The 24,096-nt window shown below is 37.4% G+C and overlaps 2 protein-coding genes across 16 annotated transcripts; one reads left to right on the top strand and one right to left on the bottom strand.

Moving 5' to 3' along the window:
- Window positions 1–384: 384 nt before the first annotated feature.
- LOC141608121 (uncharacterized) lies at window positions 385–9,463 on the top strand. 12 transcript variants are annotated; one of them, XM_074427490.1, is made up of 7 exons: window positions 385–2,497; window positions 3,138–3,321; window positions 3,731–3,866; window positions 6,153–6,244; window positions 7,758–7,836; window positions 7,972–8,030; window positions 8,385–9,462. In XM_074427490.1, the coding sequence occupies exon 1, from the start codon at window positions 750–752 to the stop codon at window positions 2,487–2,489; it is 1,740 nt and encodes a 579-aa protein (XP_074283591.1). In that variant the 5' UTR covers window positions 385–749; the 3' UTR covers window positions 2,490–2,497; window positions 3,138–3,321; window positions 3,731–3,866; window positions 6,153–6,244; window positions 7,758–7,836; window positions 7,972–8,030; window positions 8,385–9,462. The 12 variants fall into 12 exon arrangements, with proteins under 12 accessions (XP_074283591.1, XP_074283619.1, XP_074283612.1 ...); XM_074427518.1 differs by having other exon boundaries at window positions 3,065–3,321; XM_074427484.1 differs by adding an exon at window positions 4,702–4,840 and having other exon boundaries at window positions 386–3,321; window positions 8,385–9,463.
- A 39-nt stretch (window positions 9,464–9,502) lies between these two features.
- On the bottom strand, window positions 9,503–19,137 carry LOC141608110 (spliceosome-associated protein 130 A). 4 transcript variants are annotated; one of them, XR_012526968.1, is made up of 5 exons: window positions 16,014–19,137; window positions 12,650–13,141; window positions 10,285–10,432; window positions 10,083–10,192; window positions 9,503–9,763 (listed from the first exon to the last, which is right to left on the bottom strand). XR_012526968.1 is itself a non-coding variant. In XM_074427462.1 (4 exons), exons 1-3 carry the CDS (start codon window positions 19,014–19,016, stop codon window positions 10,295–10,297), a joined length of 3,633 nt encoding a protein of 1,210 aa, XP_074283563.1. In that variant the 5' UTR covers window positions 19,017–19,137; the 3' UTR covers window positions 9,503–9,763; window positions 10,285–10,294. The 4 variants fall into 4 exon arrangements, 2 of the variants coding, with proteins under 2 accessions (XP_074283563.1, XP_074283570.1); XR_012526969.1 differs by lacking the exon at window positions 10,083–10,192 and having other exon boundaries at window positions 12,650–15,324; window positions 15,948–19,137; XM_074427462.1 differs by lacking the exon at window positions 10,083–10,192.
- Between the last annotated feature and the right edge of the window lie 4,959 nt (window positions 19,138–24,096).

Below are 24,096 nucleotides of genomic sequence, written 5' to 3'. Positions count from 1 at the left end.
ATGGGTCGCCCGGTCCATTGAACCCAGCCTATCCCGCCCGCTAAATAAGCGTGTACGGACAAGACATTTTTAGAAAAATACAAAGGCCCGGTCTACTAACCAGTCCTAAACCCGCTAAGTCGCTTGTCCGTGGGCCAAAAATTTAACGTGAGCCCGGCCCAAGCCCGCATTTGAACACCTCTATTTTGAATAAATTAAAATAAGGGTATTTTGGTCTTTTTATAGTATAGTAACTTAATCAGTCGAGACTTGAATAAAATGATGATCGGGAATGAAATATGGTGGGAATTCGGATATATATCGTGTAATGTAGGTGGTTGCTTGTAATAAACCAAATACAAGGTGTTAGTTTGTAAAATACGGTAGGGGTAAGCAACAATTTTTACTAAAAAAAATTCAAAACCGCTAAAAAGAAAAAGAGAAAAACAAAGAAGATCCAAATTAACCCCTCTCCGTTTCTGCAAATTTTACACAACATTGTATCAAACACCCTTCTCTCCTCGGCGGATTCATTGTATCAAAAACCCAGGTTATCTGCAATCAAACTCATAGTTATAGTAGTATCTTTTATCATCAATTTCACTCTAATTTATGCACACAGCAGATTAATTTGCCTTAAACTAATCTGACCTTCCTGTAATTTATGAATTTCTATGGAAATCTTCACTGGGTTTCTTTGTTTTTTCTCAAATTCATATCATCCAAGTATAGTTTACAAGTGTAATTAAGGAACAACATCATAAACCAAAATGCAAGTGTCAAGAGCAACTCACGTATGTCAACTGTTAATGCAAAAAATGGTGAAAAACCCACCATTTAAAGCATCTTTTCTCTTCAATTCTTCAGTTTTACATGAATTTGAGCATACCCGAAACTCCATTTACTTGATTCTACATTTCTTACTGTCTCACAAATTTGTACCCCAAGCTCAAACCTTTACTCTTCAATTACTGTCTGGTAGGGTGAAAGTATGTCCACCTCTTGATAATTTGACACCCCTTGTTCAAATTTTTACTAAGAATTACCCGATTTCGCACCCCGTTTGTGTTCTTCTCCAAGAAGTGATCTTTAATGCATATGTTCAAGCTAAATTGCCTGAAGAGGGTTTGAGTTGGTTTGTTAAGATGATTAATCATGGTTGTGTGCCGAGGTCAAATTTGTTTAATTCATTGTTAATTCTTCTTTTACAAAGTAATGATCTTGCGAAAGCTTGGTGGGTGTTTAATGAATTCAAGGGGAGAATTAGAGTGGATGTCTATAGTTTTGGGATCATGGTTAAGGGTTTTTGTGAGGGAAATGAGTTGGGAAAAGCTTTTGAGATTTTGGATGGGTTAGCTGATGTGGGTTTGTCTCCAAATGTTGTTATCTATACTACTTTGATAGATGGATGCTGTAAAAATGGCGATATTGATCGAGCGAAACAGTTGTTTGTTAAGATGGAGGAACTAGGGTTCGTTGCTAATCAGCATACATACACTATTTTAATGAATGGGTTATTCAAGAAGGGGCTTAAGAAAGAAGGTTTTCAGTTGTATGAGAAAATGAAGTCGTGTGGGATCACGCCTAATGTTTATGCATACAATACCATGATCAAGGAGCAATGTAATGCTAGGCGATTAAGTAGAGCATTCTTATTGTTTGGGGAAATGCTTGAAAAGGGTTTGGAGTGCAATATTGTGACGTATAATATTTTGATAAGTGGTCTGTGTAAGGAGAAGAAACCATGGGATGCAGAAATATTGGTGAGGCAAATGAGAAACCGTGGGCTTAGTCCTAATCTGATCACGCACAACACCTTAATTGATGGTTTTTGTAACATTGGCAAGTTGCAGAAATCTATGTTTTTGTTTGAACAAATGAAGTTGGATGGTCATATGCCATCTTTAGTTACTTATAATGTTCTTATTTCTGGTTTCTCTAAAGCTGGAAAGTTGAAAAATGCAGCCAATTTAGTGAGGGAGATGGAAGAGCGTGGTATCACTCCATCTAATGTAACATACACCATACTAGTCGACGCATTTGTTCATTCTGGTGACATGGAGAAGGCATTTGAGACTTATTATGCTATGGAAAAACTTGGGTTGGCTATAGATGTCTATACTATTGGTGCCTTGATAAATGGATGGTGTGCCAAGGGCAATATGTTAGAAGCGTCAAAGTTATTCAAGTCAATGGAGAAGATGGGTATACATCCCAACGATGTGATTTACAATACGATGATTAATGGTTACTGCAAGGAAGGGAGTACTTACAGGGCCTTGAGATTGCTGAAAGATATGAGGAAGTATGGAATGGTTCCAAATATTGCGAGCTATTGTTCCACTATACGAGCTCTGCGTAATGATGGGAAGTTACAAGAATTTGAAGCATTGGTTGAGGAAATGGTAAGCTTAGGATTGAGATCGCCGAGCTCCATTTACAACATAATTTCTCAATCCAAAGAAGATGAAGCCAATTTATTACAAGAACCCCAAGTGGAAGTGCTGTAACAAGAACAGTAAGTGCTCGTCATTTTGACAGCATTAGACTTTCTTCAAGGGAAATCTTGAAGGGATATCAATTGAGATGTTCAAGATATGTGTATCATGCATAGTATTAAATCTCGGGTCTGATCACGGTCACCCCAAGATGCATTAGAGTTCATTCATGGTGATCTGCCAGGCCTATATAAAATGGTCGTAATCGATGTCACGACCTTGATGTGATATCATTGTATCAAGCTTTCAGTTTTGGGCAGAATGACGTTTTGAATATGCATCATTGAAAAATTAATGAATCATAGTGGTTAGTTTCCTACGTGAGCCTGTTTTTTCTAGTTGTCCTTCCTTGACCTTTCATCAATGTTCCATGAGCTTTCCTTCCTTTGGGCAGATGCAGGAGGGGTGTCATTATAAAATGTCCAAATTTTAGATATTCTGTATATTTCTGTGCCTTGGCTCTAAATCAACCTGAACATGAAATCAACATCTTTCCTGATGAACTAGGAGCTTTTTCCCATATCTGTTAACTTGGCTGATTTTATTGATCTCTTTCTCAAAACTTATAAAACCTTCGTGGCATGTAGAGTTTTGGGTTGAAGGGGTCTCAGTTTGATGAACAGAGCTTTTCTGCTGAATTTGCATAGAAAAATATGTCAGGCTGTCTGGAGTTTGTTGTCTTCGCTGGTCCACTAGCTCAGTCTCCTGGGGTTGTGGGATTCATTGATGGTCCTAGTTCCGGAGAAGCTTCTTAGAGGTCCAACTAAACAGAGTAACTGAGTCAATGCCCAGTCACTGAATACTGAATCACTGGAATACTTGGTTCTAGTTCAAAATTCATAAAGTAAGTCCGAATGCATTTCCCATCTGCTCTCATCTGAGATAAGATAATCACTATTCTTTCTGTTTAATTTGATTATTTGTCCTTGATATTGTTTCAGCAAATGAAAATTCTTTGTTATGGGTACTACCGGAGTCGGTTCTAGGTTCTTGATGTGCAACCGTGCAAATGTGTATGCATTTGGTCTGTTGCTTATATGTTTATTAGTCCCTCTGCTGTTTACATTTACTTTTGTTCGTACCATTTAATTTTTATGTTACTGTTTATGATAAATTTTTAATTTATTTAGTTGCAAGTTTCTAAATTCTAATTGATAGTTCTATTAGGCCAATCAAAGAGTTCTTACTAAAACTTAGATGGTTCATACTAATTTTTTGGGTACTACTAAGACTTGTTTTACTTACAATTACAGCCTTACAGGAGCCAGGTGCGTCAGGGGATGTTGTTGGAGACCTACCTCCTTCTGCCATTGGCGGTTTTAGTGGTTTTGATGCTTTCGATTATGTGTCCCAAACCAAATGGAGGCCGATCAAGCAATTGTATAGCAGGTTAGCAAGAGTGTTCTTCATTTATACTTGTTTCTCGAGTTTCAGTTTGTTAAGGGTTTTGTGGTTGGAGTTCAGGTAGGATAATGTGGTAATTTGAGATTTCTATGTTTATACGTTCTTCAACATCTTCAGTTCAAGCGTCTGTATTATTGGTTATCATTGTTTCTTGGTTCCGATACATGTGCGGTTTCTGTTGATAATTAGTGTCCTTCAATGTGAAGAAGAGTCCATAGCTGATTTTGAAGAGACTTCTGATACACCATAGAGTAACTAAAACTGAACTGCCTACCCAGTTTACATGTATGCAAAAGTTGAGCTCAGAGTACCACTTAATCTAAATATTATTTAGTACATGGCTGAGACAACTTATTGAAATAAATTGAAATGGGTGAAATAGCTAAAAGAATGAGACGTAATTGAAGCCTTGGGAATTGGGAGGAATAGCTAAAAATATACCATGCCAGGGCATCATCAAGCTTTCGTCTTTACTACTAAATTTGTACACAATTTCACGTGATTTAGATGTTGGGTTTTGGTTGTTATTGCCACTTATTGGTTTATTTAAATCTTATCATCCATACATCCTTTTTTTTTCTTTTCTTTTTTTTCTCAATTCTCTTCAATTATGCTTATTTTCTTGTTTCTAATTTGGGTGGGGTAAGTTTGAGTTTAAGCTATTATCCCCGAGTATTCTGTAAAGTTACTCCCTTTCTTGTGCTCAATTCTTCAATTCCACGCTTGTGTATTTGTCCATGATTTGGATGTGATTTTTTTTTTGGGGTACTTTCTGGTTTTCTCAAAATTCACTTAATTGACATACCCTCGTTATGCTCAGATGTGCACAAATCCAAGGCTTACTACGGTTGATTTTTAGACACGAGGCTTCACATAATGTATCTAGGCATTGTCAAATAATTCTTGCCTGTTGGCCTGTTGGCGGTTAGCCTCGTCCATATGATTATGAAGTGGTCAAGGTACGGCAGGTCACTGGTAGAACGTAGGAGAGACGAAGATGATAAATTTCTTATTGAAGCCATGGAGAAAATGGGGGATGAAATTTAGCTGTATTTGTGTTTGGATTTTATCGAAGATAGTCTTAGGCAGCTTATAAGATTCTCTTGGATGGCGAGAATAGTAAAATTTATGAGAGGTGTGCTAAGTAAGGCCTTAAACAACATGCCGTGAGTAGCGGCATAGGTGATGAAATGAATAGGCCATGACTTTATTCTGCCATAAGTTGATTATTAGTTCTGTGGAGATGGAAATATTGATGAACAGGAATTACAATTATGTGATTACGTAGTTGTACATATATTTTTTCTTCGTATATTTGCTTTCAAGTACCTTTTTTTTTTGTTTGTTTTCGGCTAGTATAGATTGATTTGGTTATTTGCGGGAACCCCTGTGGTATAGAATAGCTGATAGAATCTTCCATTTAGTTTATCATCTTTTAACCATTGAGTCTTTGGGGATTACCATTAAGGTAATGTAAAGGCACTCAAAAGGCAAGGGCGAGAGAGGGAGAGGAAGAGGGAGGAGCAATAAGGAGGTAGAGATGGAAAGGACGAATATGTCAATAAAAGAGAAGGAGAGGAAGAGGGAATGAGTGAAACGCTGCCCTTGACTTAAGTTATGTATTGAAGTAGATCAATTCGCCTTCTTCGAGTTCTGTGTCAGGCGAATCTGCCATTATACAGAGTGGTTGGCTGCCACACTGAAGTCCTTACATAACAGGTTTGGGTAATCCGATGCCGTTTAACCATATAATGGTGGGATCAAAGAATCTGATGATGTTTTTAAGCTACTGAGATTATGTGAATTTTTGGTTTAGGAACGGTTTTATGTGGTTAGTGGTTAGGTTTTTTTATTTGATTTTGTTAGTTGTGGTTTTAGTAAAAGTTTTTATGTGGTTAGTGGTTAGGTCATATTTTAGCCCTTACTACCTTAAGTCGATTACAAAAGTGGATCATGAATCCTATAGATATAGTGTTTGCATTTATCTTGTCATAATGATGTTTTCCACTCTAAATGAGAAAAATGATAGAATTTATTTTTAACGATGGGAAATATTAATGTCAAGCTTACATATAATTCATTTCTTCGCTGTCTCTACTCACCTCTTCGTAACGCTTTGGCTGTCAGTTTCTCCCAGTTATGATTTCATACTCTCCCGCTCCCGCTCCCACATTCTAATTCAGTCCCTCTATTTCATCTCAGCTTCCCAAATCACTCATTTTGGTGACTATTAAACTTGCATAATGTAATCTTTTCTTGTTTCCTTTGTAGTTGAGAGCAGTGGGGAGAAATAGGTGCTTCGTCGTAGCTGGGCTCCAGTTGGAAACGGAAGGAGAAAAATAGATCAGTTAAAATAGCGTAAGGTATCGCCATCATCCTATGCTGCGGATTCTTTTCGTTTTGCTTCACCATTTGTTGCGGATTCTTTTTACCCATCTTTTAACATTCTTACTAATCATCCTATATTTAGGCAAACACTTACTACTCACCCACATATACCTTATTCCATTACAACAACAACAACATTACCCCAGTGCCTCAATGGCTCCCGCAAATTGCGGGCTGAAAGGGGGGGTGGGGTGCGGGAGGGAGGGGTTCGGATGTACGTAGCCTTACCCTTGTGTTGGAACACAAAGAGGCTGTTTTCGAATGACCCAAGATGAAAATTGCGTCGAGAACTCCATTGAAGGACCGCTACTTCACAAAAGAAAGAAGCGCAACCACTTTAGTGAGCCATTCTGATTTATTCCATTATAATCCATAACCAAAGAGTAATGAGTCTTTGGCTCCATTGGAAATATGGAAAGATATACCTTATTCCATTAACTCACTTAAAAAATTTAATCTAAAGGTGGGGAGTTAGACAGAGATGTGGCTCACAGAATTAAAGCGAGATGGTTGAAATGAAAAAGTGCTACAGGATTTTTATGCGATAAAGATATGCCCCAAGGATTAAAGGGAAAATTTTATTGCACGGCGATTAGGTTTGCCTTACTTTACGGTTACGAGTGTTGGGCCGTGAAACATTGCCATATTCAAAAGATGAGTGTGGCGGAGATGCGTATGTTCGAGGTGGATGTGCGGCCATACAAGGAAAGATCAATTAAGGAATGAGGTGATTAGGAAAAAGGTGAAAGTGGAGCCAATAGAGGACAATATGATGGAAAACCGACTAAGATGGTTTGACTATGTGAGAAGGAGACCTATGGGCGGACCAGTTAGGAGTTAGGAGTTAGGAAGTTAGGAGTTAGGAGGCTGGAGACTTGTAGGAAGTTAAGAGTTAGGAGGCTGGAGACTTGGGAAACAGAAAAGGTTGCTAGGGGTAGAGGAGACCAAAACAGACATGGCTGAGAGTGATATAACACAATATGAGATTTCTGGGGCTTGATGAGGGAATGGTGACGGAGAGGGCACAATGGAGGGCAATGATACATGTGGATTTTTAGTATTTGACGTTATTTGATATATTTAATGTTTTTATTTAATTTATAAAATTTATTTGTTTTTTCCGGATTTATTACACCTTTTTACCAACAACTTTCTTATATATTATTATTTGGTTCACTTTTAAGGTATTCCGGACCCTTAAGTTCTACTTCGGTTTTCAAAATCTTTTTAATCTTTATTCTCGATTTAAATTCTAAGTTTTTACAAAAGAAATTCGGACTTCGATTTTAAAACCTATAAGTTTACCTGACTTTTGTATTATGTTTCACTCCCCTCTTGTTTTCCACTTTTTCTTTTCTATTTTTTCGCTTTTTTGAGGTGTGCGTTCACCCATGGACAGTTCTAAAGGATGATTCATGTCAGCCGACCCCAAATCATTTTGGGATTAAGGTTCTGATGTTTTTGTTGTTGTTGTTGTTGTTGTTGTAGTTGGGCTATAAAATGGGTCGATTCCATTATAAGCTTATGAGGGACCGTCTCAGATGAGAAGCTGTATTAAGCCAAAATGGTATGGTTTTCTAATCTTGTTAATAAGGCAGTTAACAGTTAGAGATTTATCTTTACTTTATGTGTGCTAGATACTATATGTCTAGATTCACCAGTGAACTGCCATAATTTTTGGGTGGTGCCTATACCTGATCAGATAAAACTGGATGCGTGCTCTCTGACTATGGACCGTGGAATGACTCGGATATAATGAAGGTTAGCCTCCTTAAGATCTGTACTATTACTGTAGGGAAAAAAATGTGTTTTTGATTTTGCACTAATACTTACCCGGCTTACCCCTTAACATGTGTGTAATTACATCGAACGACTTCTTCTTCATGATTAAAAGAAAAACATAAAACTGAACTTTTCTGGGAAAAAAAAAAAAATCATATCAGGTCTTAATTGAAGACTTTGAGGATATTTGCACACACCTACATGTACCTTTGTTGTGGCACTATGATGCTGCACGTCTTCGGTTTCTGTTGTTCAAACTGAATTTGTGAGAAATCCTGAAACAATTCCAGCAAGTTTCAATGCTACTGAACTGACATTTGACGCCTATGACAGGCTGAGTAAGCATTGCAAAAACAGGATGAGCTCTTGACATGGCTTAGCCCATTTCCCAACAACATATGTTTTGCAAAGTGTCCACCCATGAAAAGGTAACGAGACCAACTATGAACCCCGGTCAAGAAATACAGGCTGATAAGGGCAAGCAAGAACACCTCACTTCCATCAAGATTTTCTGGAGACAGTACTGTCATCTCCCCCTTCATTGGTGGACCATTCAGAGACAATGATGGGCTTTGGAGATGCCCTCCTTTCTCGAGTCCACTTTACATGTTCCTTTTCTTAAGTCTGCGTATGTCCCATGCGACCTCGGCCTAGGCTTAGCTTAGCTGTAGCTTGTCCAGGAGCAGTTCGCCAATAGCTCAAGTTCTATCACCGAAACACTGACATCTAAAAGACTTGCGTTTTTATTGGGTTGAAGTCGTCCCAGATCTTTCAAGTGGAACAAGCCGAGCCGATTTCCCTCAACTTGGAACATATTATTGTTGCGGAACATCTTCGTTTCTTACGTTTGTTTTTTAAGGGTACATGTAACCTATTTGGCCCATTGCATAAAATTCTGCCATGAATAGAGATCGAGACTAATATAAGACAATTCAAAACCATATCGGATTACTCAATTTAATACTTGAAATTTCCCTTTATTTTGTCGTTAGAGAACCTTTGCTCATGAGATGATTTTCGTTTCGATAAAATCATTACTCTGAAAGTTAAACTCGGTAACTACCGCGTGCGAACATCTAGTAGTAACAAAAGTAAGCCACATTTACAACCATACTATCACCTTACTCATGCACGAAGTTATCATGCGTACTCAGAGAAATTAATCCCATATTAACTCAAGTAGCTTGACCAATTATTTCAAGCATTGTCGATCACACGCAAATTTTCGTTTCACTTGAGGCTCATAATTTGTAAATACAAATTATTTCAAGCATTGTCGATCCAGATTAAATTAGAAACTATTCACTAACGTGATTAGAAATAGGGTACAACCGAATGGCGTATGAGTGGCGTAGGACATTTGTCCCATCGGATTATCGCTACCTTTTTGAAAATTATGTAGGATATGAAAAAAAAAAAAAAAAAAAAAAAAAGGAGAAACTACAAACAGGTAGAGGGAATATACAACCGTTAAAAAGATGGTAAAGATAAACATGCAGGACAAAGTTCCCGTAAAAGCAGAGCATGATTCAGCGGAAATAACTGTTAATACAATTTACAACAAAAACTAAACTACAAGTTAAAGAGGAAGTGCAAACCCACAGAAGCTATAACAGCCCCTATTAGACGTCTCAACTCACAACCTACTATCCAAAATCAAATTCCAAATAAGTTGGTCCGTCCAGCATCATCCATTGTATGCTGCAATAACACTGCATGAATTAAATAACCAACATTAAATTCAACCGACAAATATAATGTGAAAAGGGTTTATGAACGGATTGACAGGCTTACACCTATTTTCAAAACCACGGACAGGCTATTTCCCCGTAACTCACTCGTTGAGTATATATTTACTCAACACACCAAACAATTCAGTAAGCCATTTCGATTTACTTGATTTACTCAGATTAAACAGATGGATAAGTGATGTCTTTGGCTCCACAAAGGAAAGGGAAAATAAATTGTGACAACTATGAGATAATGAAAATGATTAGATGGTTAAAGATTGACCCAAGCAACTAGTCTCACCAAGTAAACCACATGCTGTATACTTCTATTTGGGGTGTAGACTACGAGTATCTCCTACCAACAGCCAAGGCAATCTCCTTTGGGGTGCATGGTTATATTGGTTGTCAACCCTACACAAAATATGCATAAATTTTCAACAATTTCAGGGTTCTAATCAATCTAGGTGGGGGGCAAAGTTAAGAAAGGGTAAATTACTACTTACATGATCCAGCTTAAATGATCTTATTCCTGATCTCTTCGAGTTTCTTCAATATCTCTGCAGGAGACCTATCCAGTTCATCTGCAATTTTCCTCTGCATGTCTATTGGGAGAGTAGGGAATTGTTCGCATAGATCGCCGTCAATCACATCCTGTAAGACAAAGTCCAGCATTATAATAAGCATGATTAAATTAACAATCCCTCCGCCCAAGAAGAAAAATAACAATTTCATATTCCATGAGTCTCTTTTGTCACATTTTTGGTGGGCTGGGTGCAAATCGGGTAAGTCCCTTCATTGGTGTAGTAGGATGTTCACTAGTCTACCAAAGAAGGAAGGAGGCCTTGGGATACGTAATATTGAATGCCTTAATAAGGCATTATTGGCCAAGCATGCTTGGAGACTCGTGACCGGAGAAAATTCGATCTTTTGTCAAATTTTCAGAGAAAAGGTTTTTGGCCGCTCTACCTCGATGAATGTTTTGGCACAAGAATCACAGGTTATGCATCCTGGGGAGTTAAAAGTATCTTACATGGTATAACCTTTATTCTGGAAAATCTTAGCTGGCAACCAGGTACGAATTCAAATCTAAATGTCTGGACTTCACGGTGGGTTAATAAGAGAACACCTGAGCCTAAGGGTGATTTATTGGCTCCGGAGTTTAATTTCCTTAAAGATTTAAGAATAAGAGATCTATGCCTAATTAATGGGGGATGGAACCAAGACTTGATCAATATGCTCTTTGATGATGAAAGCTCGAAAAGAATTCTGGCTATACCTTTGAGAATTAATGATGGGAACGACGAGATTATTTGGCCTTTCTCCTCAACTGGCTTATACACGGTTAAAAGCGGGTACGGGCTTTTATTTACTGAATTGTTTATGAGGAAAGGTACATCTCTGGACAAATCAAGATTAAATCAAGGGAGGAAAAAGTTTTGTGGTAAACGGCTTTGGCACCTTCCAATTCCACAGTCATGGAAAATCCTTATTTGGAAAATCCTTACGAATTCTCTTCCTGTGGGAGGGGAATTTGTTAGGAGAAATCTGACGTGGAACCCTCTATGCCCTTTGTGCCGTAGTACTAGGGAAGCGGTTCAAACAGTTGACCATCTTTTTAAAGAATGTAGTATTACGGCAAGGATTTGGGCGGGATCACAACTTGGGATTAACACTGAACAGGCTTATAACTTGGAAGTTGGTGACTGGATTGTCAACTGGATCCAATACTTGAGAACCTTGAATGATTGGCAAATTCGGATCATTCAATTTAGCGCAGTCATTGCATCCATTTGGAATTTGCGTAATAATGTGATTTTTAGAGGTGAGATGTTCAACCCCAAGGGTTTCTTTTCAGCTTATACTCAATTGGTGACCTGTGCTATGAAAGGATTTATTGAAAAAGATGAAGCCACCTTAACGGAGCATGGTACCGTTAATAACGGCGACCTACCGGATGTTGAGGGTGAATTAGTGCGGAATGGACATCCTGTGTATGTGACTGGGGGTTTTGGGTCGTGTAGTTTAGTGCGGGTTATGGTTGATGCGAGTTGGGAAAAAACTTGGATGGCTGCTTGGGGATGGGCAGCCTATGATGAAAATGGGAATGTGATTTATAAAGGAGGGGAGAAGGGGCGTGCTGAATCACCATTACAAGCTGAGGCCTTGGGGGTCTTGAAGGCCATACAGTGGGCTCTCGGTAACAACTTTCTTCATGTTGAGCTCTCATCTGATTGCCTTCAATTTGTGTTCCAATGTGCAAGTTTGGGATCCAAGCACTACCAGACTAAAGGAGTTCTAGAGGATATTTTCTGTTTAACGCCAAATTTTCATTGTCTCTGTTTTAGCTATGTATGTAGGAAAAATAATGTTGAGGCTCATCTCCTAGCGAGAAGGGCCATGACTATGGCATAGGAATCTTTCTTGCCAGTTGCCAAAAAAAAAAATGAGCTACTTACAACCCTTGCTAACATCATAGTTGATCAGGATGGCTTTTTAACTAGTACGGAGTAGAAAGAATGAAGAGGCCGGATAGGAATACAACCTTACTTGCACAAATTCTCATCTGAGACGGACCCATATGAGAATTGAAATAAAGTAGCTATTTTTTTGAGTTAATGAGTATATGGGTAGGAGTTTATAGTTCAATAGACTGGTCTCACATTATATCAAAATGAGATCATCTTTCAAGACACTTAACTCCTTTAATTTTGTGTGAAAATGCGATATTAAGCTATATTTCATTTATTGTACTGAAAATGAACTCAACTGGAACTTATCCATCTTATTAGGTCAAAGAAACTACTACCTAACAGCGAACAAAAACCATGCAAACAATCCACATAGAGGAAAGTAAAATAACATGCTCACCTTAACAGGAAAATATGCAGATCTGTAAGCCATATGATCTCTGCCGCACAAAGGTGGATGCTCCTGCCTCATATGCATTTCCAAGTGAGAAAAGAAGTCAACATCATCACGAGAACCAAACGGAAGAAACGACCCCAAGCTCCCCATTACAGTCCCGTAGATGATGCATTCTCCACCGCCAGGTATTAGAGATGCCTTCTGCATGCTAGAAACTACATCACCAACATGGAATTGGACAATTTCCTCCACCTTGTTAGGAGCTCCATTTAGCTTTCCCTGTTCCCATTTTATTTTTCCACCGGTTGGGTCTTCTTCAATCTCATCAGATACGTCTTGAGGCAACCGAACAAAATACACATTTCCGAACTTATCCGAACCAGCCATAGTGTCAAAATCAACATGGTGTGCAGAAGTAAGCCATCTAGGATAAACGTCATCGGCAAATATGTAAAGTTGGTTCTCATCCCGCCTATACTTGCAGTAATGGAATGACTGCAAAGACCACACAGTTAAGAAGTTAGGTGAAATTTAAACATGGCAAGTATAACCCAAAGAACAGTTTTAATCCGATTCCACAAGACGGATTAAAAAAGAAATTGAAGTGAAGAATCAATCTCATTAACCAGTGCAGCTTTGTTTCAGGAAGGATCTATGTCACTCGTTTATGTACAAAGTTATATTCTATTGATTCTGACGTCCATTTAAATGCCACACGGCCTTTCATGAATGAATTGTTCTACGATCACGAAAAGCCTCAATAAGCACTTAGCTAAAAGACTTGGGAAGGACTCGGCCAACGATATTTGTACCAATGCCTTACTTGGTCAGGCCCCTTGGGAAGGACTCGACCAACGATATTTGTACCAATGCCATACTTGGTCAGGCCATACACATAACGCTGATAAATTATCGTCCAAATGCTCTGGCAATACATTTTTTTACTGCATGTAATGCCTCTGGCTCTAAGAGATTCTATTCAAAACACACTCATGAATAAGAGATCACATATTTTACCCTGAAGTGCTAAAGAATGTATCAAGATTGAAGAACACAACATGAAAACATAACATCAATACTATTTGATCCATCTACTTAATGGGTTTTTAAAAACAATATATGAGTATATTTTATTTGTTATAGGAAGATTCATTACTAAGAATTTTGCATAAGTTAGCTGCAATACAAGAATATTCTTTTTGTTCATTTTTCAAATGTACTATCAAACGTATAAAATTAGAGTGAATGGTGGGAGTACCATGAGGAATAACAAAGATGTTAAAACGACCATGATATGCTCAACAAAGTTAGCTACCCGCATTGCTTTGTTTACCTGTCCTAACTTGCATGTGAAAGACAACATCTAACGGTTGTGAGGTTCCTAGCTACATCATGCACACATTTACATCTTCCTCAAAAGATTGTGTACAGACAGGGGAAGATACATAAATGAAGAGAAGGACACACTCATAAATGCTCAGGTAAAACCATTTTTAAGTTGCTTGTTGTGCTACATATCTGGTCTGATGTGTTTTGGTTGGCCTATTGTTCCATATTCGTGGACTACTGATTGGTGTGTGCCAAATGTGACCTTTGATAGCGTGCAGCAAAACCCATTTGAGACATTTGTGATATCATTGTTGTATTGTTTAACAATTTAACATGTAAAATTCCTATTTGTGTTATATATACCACTTAGGAAAATGGTTTTAGAACAACTATACCGCAGATGCAAAATTTAGCCTGCTTGAGAATGTAAAACAAGAATACAAACTAATTGCCCATTTCTACAAAGCACTCGCACTTGTTTGACCAAGCAACATGTTTGGCTCGACATTTAGCTTGACCCAAAAGAGTACATGACAGTGAATAATTGTTAGCAATATATAGCTGGCTCACACGTTAATAAAGCAACCGCAGGCAAGATAGATATGTGCTTACCATTATAGTTCGTCTTACTTTGAGTAGAATGCCTTCTTGTTAGAAAAATAACTACAAGTCAGATTTTTGCTTAGCATTATAGTTGCATTGCTGAGTCTAGTTCAGGACTTCATCTATAACTTACTGCAACTTCATGTCTAGTAATGTGAGATGGTATAAGGTTGTATAGGAAGGAAGTTGGTAAAACCTAGCATGCTGAAATTGAACCTGACTTAATTTGAAGTTGTTGGGTGTTGATAGGTAAGATCTATAATTCTATATATTAACCACTGTACTGACTGTTTTATCCTTATTTGTAATGCATATTGTTGTAATTTATGATTGGTCTACTGTTTCATATTTTGAAAATTCGCAGGCTGATCAAACAAGAGAAGTTTGGCACCGTAATACAAACATATTTACTTCAAATTTCATATCTTTATCGACAAAGCCATTTTTGACAGGTTTTACTTCTCTTCTACTTGACTTGCACATTAGAGCTACCTCAGATTTTGATGTTTAGTGTTAAAAGCAAAAAAGACTATTTTGTGAATTTTAATTTTAATGTCCTAATTTTTTTCCTGAACTTGTTATTTAGCGTCACCAAAGCTATAAATAAAGGGTCGCTAAAGCCCTATCTCCTTGCAGGGCAGTCATTCACTATATAAACCCACCGTACATGTTTTTCAAGAAATTAGCAGTGTCGGTTCTGTTTTAGGTTAAGAGGTCGAAAAAAACATCATTAGAATGACCGACTACTAGACCTGTCAAAACTCGACCCGACCCGACCCGACCCGTTTTCTTAGGGTTACAAACCCGGTTTTTTCGACCCGCGACCCGTTTGACCCGAACCCGAAATGACCCGTTATTTTAGGGTCGAGACCCGACCCGAACGGGTCGACCCGTTGGGTCAAGGGAAAATCATGAATTTTATTAAAAATATTATTATTTATATATTATATTTGAAAATATAGTTAAAAAATTATTTTTTTATTACTTAAAATTAAAAATTCAACTAAAAAGTCAATTTTATATAACTTTTATAATATTTAATAATAAAATAATTATTAAAAAAACTTTATTTTAATAATTATATCAATATAATTATTGTATATGATGAATATGACTAAAATAATAATTTTAAACATATTTTAATTTTTAAAAATATATTTTTTAAATTAAAAAAATCGTTTAAAAAAGGCGTTAAAAATTATTTCTTGACCCGTATTCTGACCCTAACCCGACCCGTGATCCGTATGACCCGACCCGTATCTGACCCGACCCGTATTTGACCCAACCCGTATTCTGACCCGACCCGTATTTGACCCGACCCGTATTCTGACCCGACCCGCCCGACCCGTTTGACAGGTCTACCGACTACCAACACAATCAAGCAGGATAAATAACGAATGAACAAATGAAAGCAAGGAAGCAGAATAGCTTATACCTCTTGGATATCACCCACGTAAATACGATCTCGGTAAGTGTGAATTGAAAGAATAGTGTTCGGAAACAGCTTGTTCTCACATTTCCTGAGCAGCCTTTTCTTGCCCAAATCATATAACCTGAGTACAGGTCCAATCCCAGCAAGTAACCTCCCTTGGAACTGGCTAAGAGCTAGGGGGACTCCATCAACTTGGGTCTTATGCAAGAGTTCGAGTTTCCCGCCCTCAACAAATCGATAGATATGAATATAAGCTGCCTCAAATGCTCTCTTAGGGAAAAATTGCAGCGATTTTGCGGTACCAACAGCTAGAAGAGTACCATACTCCTTATCATGGAAATTCACAGTACATATACTGAATGCCGCTTCATTATCCTGAAGCTCCAAGCAACATGTGGTTTCCTCCGTCCTTGGATCGAGAACCCTAATGCAAGAAACCCATTTTTCCTTCTCTACCTTAGGGTAACCATATTGCTCATCAGAAAGTTGGCTGTCCTCATCCTCGTCCCCATTTTCCATTTCGATATTACCATTCTCATTCACTGCAGCCCCAAAGCATTCCTTCTGTGCAGTTTCACGCTCCTCAGCGGTCAAGGCTCGCTGATCACTCTCGATTGTTACCAACAGTTTTCGCTTGGGTTGAAGCACAAATTTCCTTGGGGTGTACCGTAAAGGAATTATGGTCTCGTTAAATGTTTCACCAAGCCTCTCAATGGTGAAAACCTTAAGCGCTTCTGCGGCAACAGCAACTACACCCTCAGCACACTGGTCAGATGAAAACGAGGCAGCAAATTCAAGGGTGCCACATGTAAGAGGTGTCAAAAGAAAATGTCCTTGATAGATGTAACCTAACCACGGCCTGCTAGAGAGGCAAAGCATAGCACGTCGGCCTCTGACGGTAATAGAAAACAATTTCGGGGGTCTCAGTCCCAAAAATCGGGAACGGGAATCAGAGAGTTGACCCGTTACCATGTCCACAACAGTTCTAAAAAGAACACCATTCTGAAGACCAGCATTGAGGAAAAGACTAGCAGCATGATCGGCACCATCTTCTCCACCCGACGATGCTTGAATCTCAAGAAACAGGAGTGACTCAGGGGGCGAAAAAACACTCTGAATACTCAATACCTGCATACAATCATCCGGGTCCAAAGACAAAATACGGATAGTGTTGTCATATGATCCGACAGCCAAAAAGCGGGATCTTTGTCTCCCTTCTGGAACAGGGGCAATGTCCAAGCAGGCCACATCCCCCGGCATCTCATGTTTTTCCACTTCCATCAACTGACCGGTCATGTCGACCGCAAAGTAAATGAGCTCTCCGCCACTGAGAGCAATGACAACCTGAAGCCTATTGTACCCGACTTTAACAATGGTCCTCTTTCCGGGAGTTCTCCACTCATTGATACGTCCATCTTCCCTAATATGCCTAATACCGCTAGGATGAACCTGCATAAGGGAATCATCCCCAACCAAAGAAACAGCAAGAGAAGGGGTAGTATCCAAAAACCCACTATCATTAACTTCCTCAACCGTCTCACCAATAGACAACACAAGCGTAACAGTAGCAAAAGACACAACAATGTAAGCATCAAATTCATCATTAACATTCTTCTTAACAGTCCAAACGGCGTTAGGCACGCCGGGAAGGGGTGAAGTAGCCATCTCGGTAATCCCTAACCCTGGCCTTAAAACTCGAACAGACGACCTAGGCCCCTGCCCACACAAGGTAAAAATCTGAGGTGTCTCCTCCTCAAAGAGGTTAAACACCTTCATATCCATAATAGGCATCAAACTTTGAACCTGATCAACCCTAAGAAGGTTTTTAAGCCTCCTAGGCTGGAAAAACACGGGTTGAAACCCGTCCTCAGTTTCCAACTCCATCATCCTAGCACTAGAAGACTCAACATCCGGGTCCTCCCCAATGGCCTGAAACTGATACAAGCCATGATTACCAAACTCAGACGCAGCGAACAAAAAGCCGGATTTCATGACACACAAGGACGAAGTGACAGGAATCGTATCAAAATACTTGATAATCAACTCAGAAACCCCATCATTCCCATGTTCTAACGTAACCTTAAAAATATCACCATACTCGGTTTGCAACAAAAAGAAAAACATACTCTTCTGCCTATGAGTAGCAGCAGAGACAATCAAGACCCCGCGTTCAGCAGGCAAATCGGCCCGTCTTGGAATCAATGCCCTAACATCAGGATGACCTTGATTCTTATAAATAACGAAATTCTCAGCACAAACGAGTACCCCACTAGGACCATCCCCACCACCCGGAACCGTAACAAGCATATTAGCCCCATTATCAACCGGTTCAGACCACTTCCTAGAAACATGATTAAGCCCTAAATCAAGCTCATAAAAAGTTAAATGTTTCTGCGCCTCGGCAGCTGCTAAACCAGTACTATCCTGATCCGCCTCACTATAATCCATCTCAATTGCAGCGAAAACGGGGTTATCAAAACCGCAATCGACACCAACAATAGAGTAAGTAATAGTATGAGATTTATGCGCCTCAAGAGGAGAAGAGATAGTTAACCTGGCAGAAGCATCCCTGTTGAGAACATAAACAAGCTTCTGCTTCTCGGCGGCGGCAATCATGACGGCGCGTCCTTTGGGGTCGACGGCGATGTACTGACCGGGTACAATACGGCGCGAACCGGATTTCCCGAAGGTCTCTTGGTGAACCTTGTCAAAAGAGTTCTTCTCCTTGTTGTAATCCAGGATTACGATCCGACCCGAATCAGAACCGATAACGATGTAGTCTTTGTGAGAGCCGGTAAGACGGAAGTGAGCGAGGGAGCGGATAGCGCCGAAGATGTCGACGGAGAGGAGGGTTTGTAGTTTGCCGCTGTCATCGGGACGTACAAGGTCGAGAACTTTACCACGGGCGACAACGAGTTCTTGGGATTTAGGGTGGCCGGAGAAGTTGCCGTTAATGGCGCATAGGATTCCCGTCGCTTTTTGGAGGGTTAAGCTGTAGAGGTACATCGTAATAATGGTATAGTGGTTTTAAGGTTTAGGGTTGTTTTAATTGATTTGGGGTTTTTGGTTGACTGGGAAAGAGGAGGAGGTTTAAGGTGAAGAAGAAAACGGGTGAATCTTTTATGTTTAGAACGAATTTTTTACTTAAATGGGGTTTAAAAGCAAAGTATTTACAAAAAGTAGTGCTCATTTCAAACTATTTACAAGAAATGGGTCCACGTCATCATTAGAGGAATTTTTTATTTTTTTAATGAAATTGAAACATCTCGCTGTTTCAGATAGCGAGAAGTATTGCGGCATTTGCTTTGTGGCAGCTTACCTTCGTCGCCATGGCTCTCCTTGCTCCAACCACCAAACAACAAAATAAGACCACCATTCTCGTCTTCTCACTTCCCTTATCAAATAAAAATCTTTGTTTTAGTCATTAGCGTCGTAGTTTGCAAATAAAACATGCCGCGATATTTGCCGTTCACTAAACTATATATGCGATTTCGGTTTCGCGACAACCGAAATAATATGTCTGTTCATTCTTTGCTTCTCACTTTCTTTAATCGTCGTGAGTCATGACATCTATATTTCACAGTTCATACTCATTACTCCATATTAAGCAAACAAATATACTCAGTACTCTGATTGACATAACACGCAGGTACCTCTATCAGTAACAACAAACATGTCCTACGAACAAAGAACGCCAACACGAGTTTTGACAAAATTGAATAGTCCATTGGTACAAACAGGAAGAATCCTATTCATGCGGCCTAAAAACACTAAAAGAGTACAAGTAGATATGAAATATACACAAGTAAATAGTCCGTTGGTTTATGCCTCCATCAATTTCTGTTGTCGCGAAACTGATATCGCATAAACAGTTTTGTAAATGGCGATATTGCTGCATGTTTTCTTTGCAAATTATGACCCTAATGACTCAAACAAAGACATATGTTTGATAAGGGAAGTGAGAGGAAGAAAATGGTGGTCTTATTTTGTTGTTTGGTGGTTGGAACAAGGAGAGCGAAGGCGACGAAGGTAAGCTGTCAGAAAGCAAATGCAGCGATACTTCTCGCTATCTGAAACAGCGAGATGTTTCAATTTCATTAAAAAAAATAAAAAATTCCTCCAATGATGACGTGGACCCATTTCTTGTAAATAGTTTGAAATGAGCACCACTTTTGTAAATACTTTGCTTTTAAACCCCATTTAAGTAAAAAATTCGTTTAGAACAAGGTCGGTGAGTGTATGAAGGATTGAGATTTTGAGGGGTTTAGCCGTGAGTAAACAATAGTAAAAGGACCTAAATTATTGGCTTTTGAAGGTTTAAGGACCTCAATCTTTTTCATGTCCGTTAAAAGTTCCGTCTAAGTCTAAAAGATTATACACTTGCAACTTAAACTACGTAAGGTCGTAAGCCCACTTTGAGCAAGACAAAAAAATGTAATCACTGAGCTAAAAATTCCCAATTTTTTTCTTCCATGACAATCACTACACAGTCTTATTAAAAATAGAGAGTAGAATGGTACATGTCTAAATTTAAATACGTTAAATAATCTAAATAAGACGAAAGCAAAATGCGTAAATATTAGTAAAGAGTTTGCCCTATATATAAGTGGGATGTTGCTTACCTTATTTATATATTATTTTTCGGTGTCGAAATTATAACTTTTTGAAACCTCTTTTTATAACAAAAGTACATATCTAAATTTTATATATAATTTTTTATAATTTGACTAAATATAATTAAAATCAATATTTAGCAAGTTTGATTTTAAAAGGTGGATGGGTAAGGTTGTAGTTGCAAAGCTTGTAAATTTAAGAAAGACAACGCGTTGTTAATTAATATTATTCCATAGTCGTTAAAATGCCGCCTTTTGAAATTGAGGTTAAATGATAAATGAAAGGCTTAATCTTTTTTTTTATTTTTTAAATTGTTTACTTGTTTGCAAAATAAATGAATATTTCAATATTGCTAGGCATTTATGTTTGTGAAAATATCATACTGATTTAAAGCTACCAATTTTTTATGCTCCATGTAGAATTTTTTTAAAGAATACTACTCAGATCAATAACTTTAAAAGGCCAAATTATTGTAATGGGTTGGTTCGGGTTTATCAAAGTTTGCGTTATATTACAATGTTCTGACGCCTTTTATTTATCACTTTTTAACAAAGATAATTCTATTTGATTAAAACTAGCATTTATCACAAATGAATTTTTAAATTGTGACACTTAAAAGAGTGTGTAAAGGATAGTACTAAATAAATGGTCAGTAAATTTTCCTTAAGACGACACTATTCGTTTTAAGAAGGATCAAGAACACATCATTTGTGTATATAAGAATGCATAAGATAATATAATATATTTATTTTATATATACGTACAAGTGTTATGATATTTAACTCATCTTAAGTTTAAGACAAATAATACCATCTTAAAAAACTAAAGATTTTTTTTTATTTGGGTACATTAAAATAAGAATTTGTGTTAATGAGTGAATGAATTAAACCAAATAATCATAAGTGATACAGAGAGTAATTGGCACTTGGCATGCACTATGCAATTTTAAAGCAAAGAAAGAAGCAGCATTGACAAATGACAACACCACTCCTCACTCTTCAGTTATATTTAACGGAAAGATCACCTTAGGTCCTTATAGCTATGCTTTAGAATGTTAGGTCCTTAAAGCTATATATTGTTATAATTCAGGTCCTTGTAATATGGTTAACTCGTTTAGCCGTTTAGGCCCCGTTCTTTTCAGCTAAAACTAGCTTAACTGAATGGGTCGACTTTTTGAATTTGTAAGTCATCTCAATAACGATTCGATTTTAAATTTGTAAAATTTGAGTTTTGGATACTAAATAAAATTTTGAACCAAAATTAGAGCATGTTTTACCTAGTTTGATAAAAATAAGTTTATACTTTTTAAGCTTTAATCTTTAAAAAATCGTTTTCTAAAAGCAGAAACATCAAATTGGTGCTTCTGTTTTTATGGGCAAAAAGATGGTATTTGAACTTTTGAGAATTTATAATTAACTTTTAAATATATGATGTGTTTGGCAAAAAAGTATTTTAAGTCCAAAAACACTTTGAAAAGTTAGGCCAAACACACTTAGTTTTATGTTAAAATGAAAATTTTTAAAATCGAAATGATTTTTATAATATTAATAGTATAATTGTATTTAACAAGACTCGACTAATCAAATGGTTGAGTTCCGTGACGAGTCAATAATAATCACGTATTATTAAGATGTTATACTAGCATTGTCAAGAATTTTACACAAAGACTTTGGAGAGACGGTCTCTCAGAAAGACCACTTTCTTCGTACCCACTTATGTAATATTCGTAGCCTTTTTATTCTTGATCGTATATAAACAGGTTTCGTTCATTTGGTATATGCTCCGTGTTTTTTTAACAATCATACTTTTATCATAAATTGTACTCATTTTTAATGGTACACTAGGTAGTATCCCGTGCTTCACGCGGCCTATTTTAAAATTTTATTATTATAATTGAAGAAAAATAATATAATTCATATATGATCTTTAATATTTTTACTTATAAACAAAAATAAATTAATTTTTCTCAAATTTAATTTTTTTAGGTTTAACTTCAATATTTTAAAATAAAATACATACAATTCTAATTATTAAAACTAATAAGTGATAATTAATTATGCATGATCAACATTTTTATAAATAGATTTGTTACTTATCTAATATCATATTAATTAAAATAAAATTTATTCGAATAACGCAACGATCAACATTGAGTTCTAAAATTATATTATTTAACGATACATTATGTCCCGAATCAGTTAATATTTGTTCAAATGATGTGAATAAAATTTTATGTAATTTATATTTTTTTTATGTGACTGTTGTGTCAACCGTTTTAACAAATTCGGTATTTTTTCGTATATCGTGTACACGTTTGACACAATTGTCTTGGATGTGACCCGTAGGACCACAGTAACTGTAAATTAGATATTCAGGAAGATCGGCATATTTTCTTTTTCTAAAATCGTAATCAGAAGGTGTTGATTTACATTTAGAGTGATCTCTACGGCTATAGCATTCATATCCTAATCCCATCTTCATATTATTGTCAGATTGTTTGGTTAGGAAGTTTAAGACTTTTGTGCTACCTTCCCACTTATCATGGACTTTCCTTGCATGTAGAAGTAAGTCCTTTAGGTTCTTAATTTCTTCGAGACATTTCGTATGATCTAAGTCGTTCTCCTTATTATAATTGTCACAAAAGTCTTGGAACCTTTTGTTAAGAATAAGCACAACATCTGAATGTTGTTTCTTAACATTGATCATCTCAGTTTTAGATTCTTTCAATTGCTTTGTGAGAGAGTCGATTTCTTTCTTTTGGTCTAAGATCACTGCTTCATCAGATGTGATCTTAGTCACTAGAAGTTCCTTGGCTTTTCTAAGTTCTAAAGTTATAGCTTCATTAGCTATAACTTTGGCTTGAAGGTGCTTAATATTAAGCTTTAGATATGAAGTTATAGCTTCCTTTGCTATAACTTTATATTCTAATTCCTTCTTTTCAGCATTAGCAGTATCTAATGTTGTGGCTTTATCAGCTATAACTTTAGATTTAAACTTCTTAGCTTTAGCCTTTAGAGTATGATTCTCCTCAGCAATATCAAGAATCTGTTCCTTTAGATCCTTTAGTTCCATATCCTGTTCATGACATTTATCGAGGGATTGCTCAAAGAATTCAATTAGGGCACTTTTAGACAATTTCTTAACACGTTTATTTAGTTCAATATAACTAACCTCATTGTCTTCATCTTCATCTGATTCTACTAGAAAGCAATAGTTTGATTGAGAATTCGTGCTTTCATCGTCGTCGTCGGAAATTAGGTCAAGACTGAAGATGCTGAGACAAAGGTTGGCTACTTCGTCATCTTCGGATCCTTCATCATATTCTGAGTCAAAATCACCCCAACATAAAGCCATCATTACTTGTTTGAACTCCTTCTTTGTCTTCTCGCGTTTTGCCTTGTCCTTGATTTTCTCCCATGTCGGACAATCCTTGATCATGTGATCGGATTCTCCACACTTGAGGCAGACTCTG

The sequence above is a fragment of the Silene latifolia genome, chromosome 1 (genome assembly GCF_048544455.1).
Source record: "Silene latifolia isolate original U9 population chromosome 1, ASM4854445v1, whole genome shotgun sequence".
NCBI classification, from domain to species: domain Eukaryota; kingdom Viridiplantae; phylum Streptophyta; class Magnoliopsida; order Caryophyllales; family Caryophyllaceae; genus Silene; species Silene latifolia.
Note: the sequence above shows the minus strand (reverse complement) of the source record. Positions and strands in the feature narration are given on the sequence as shown.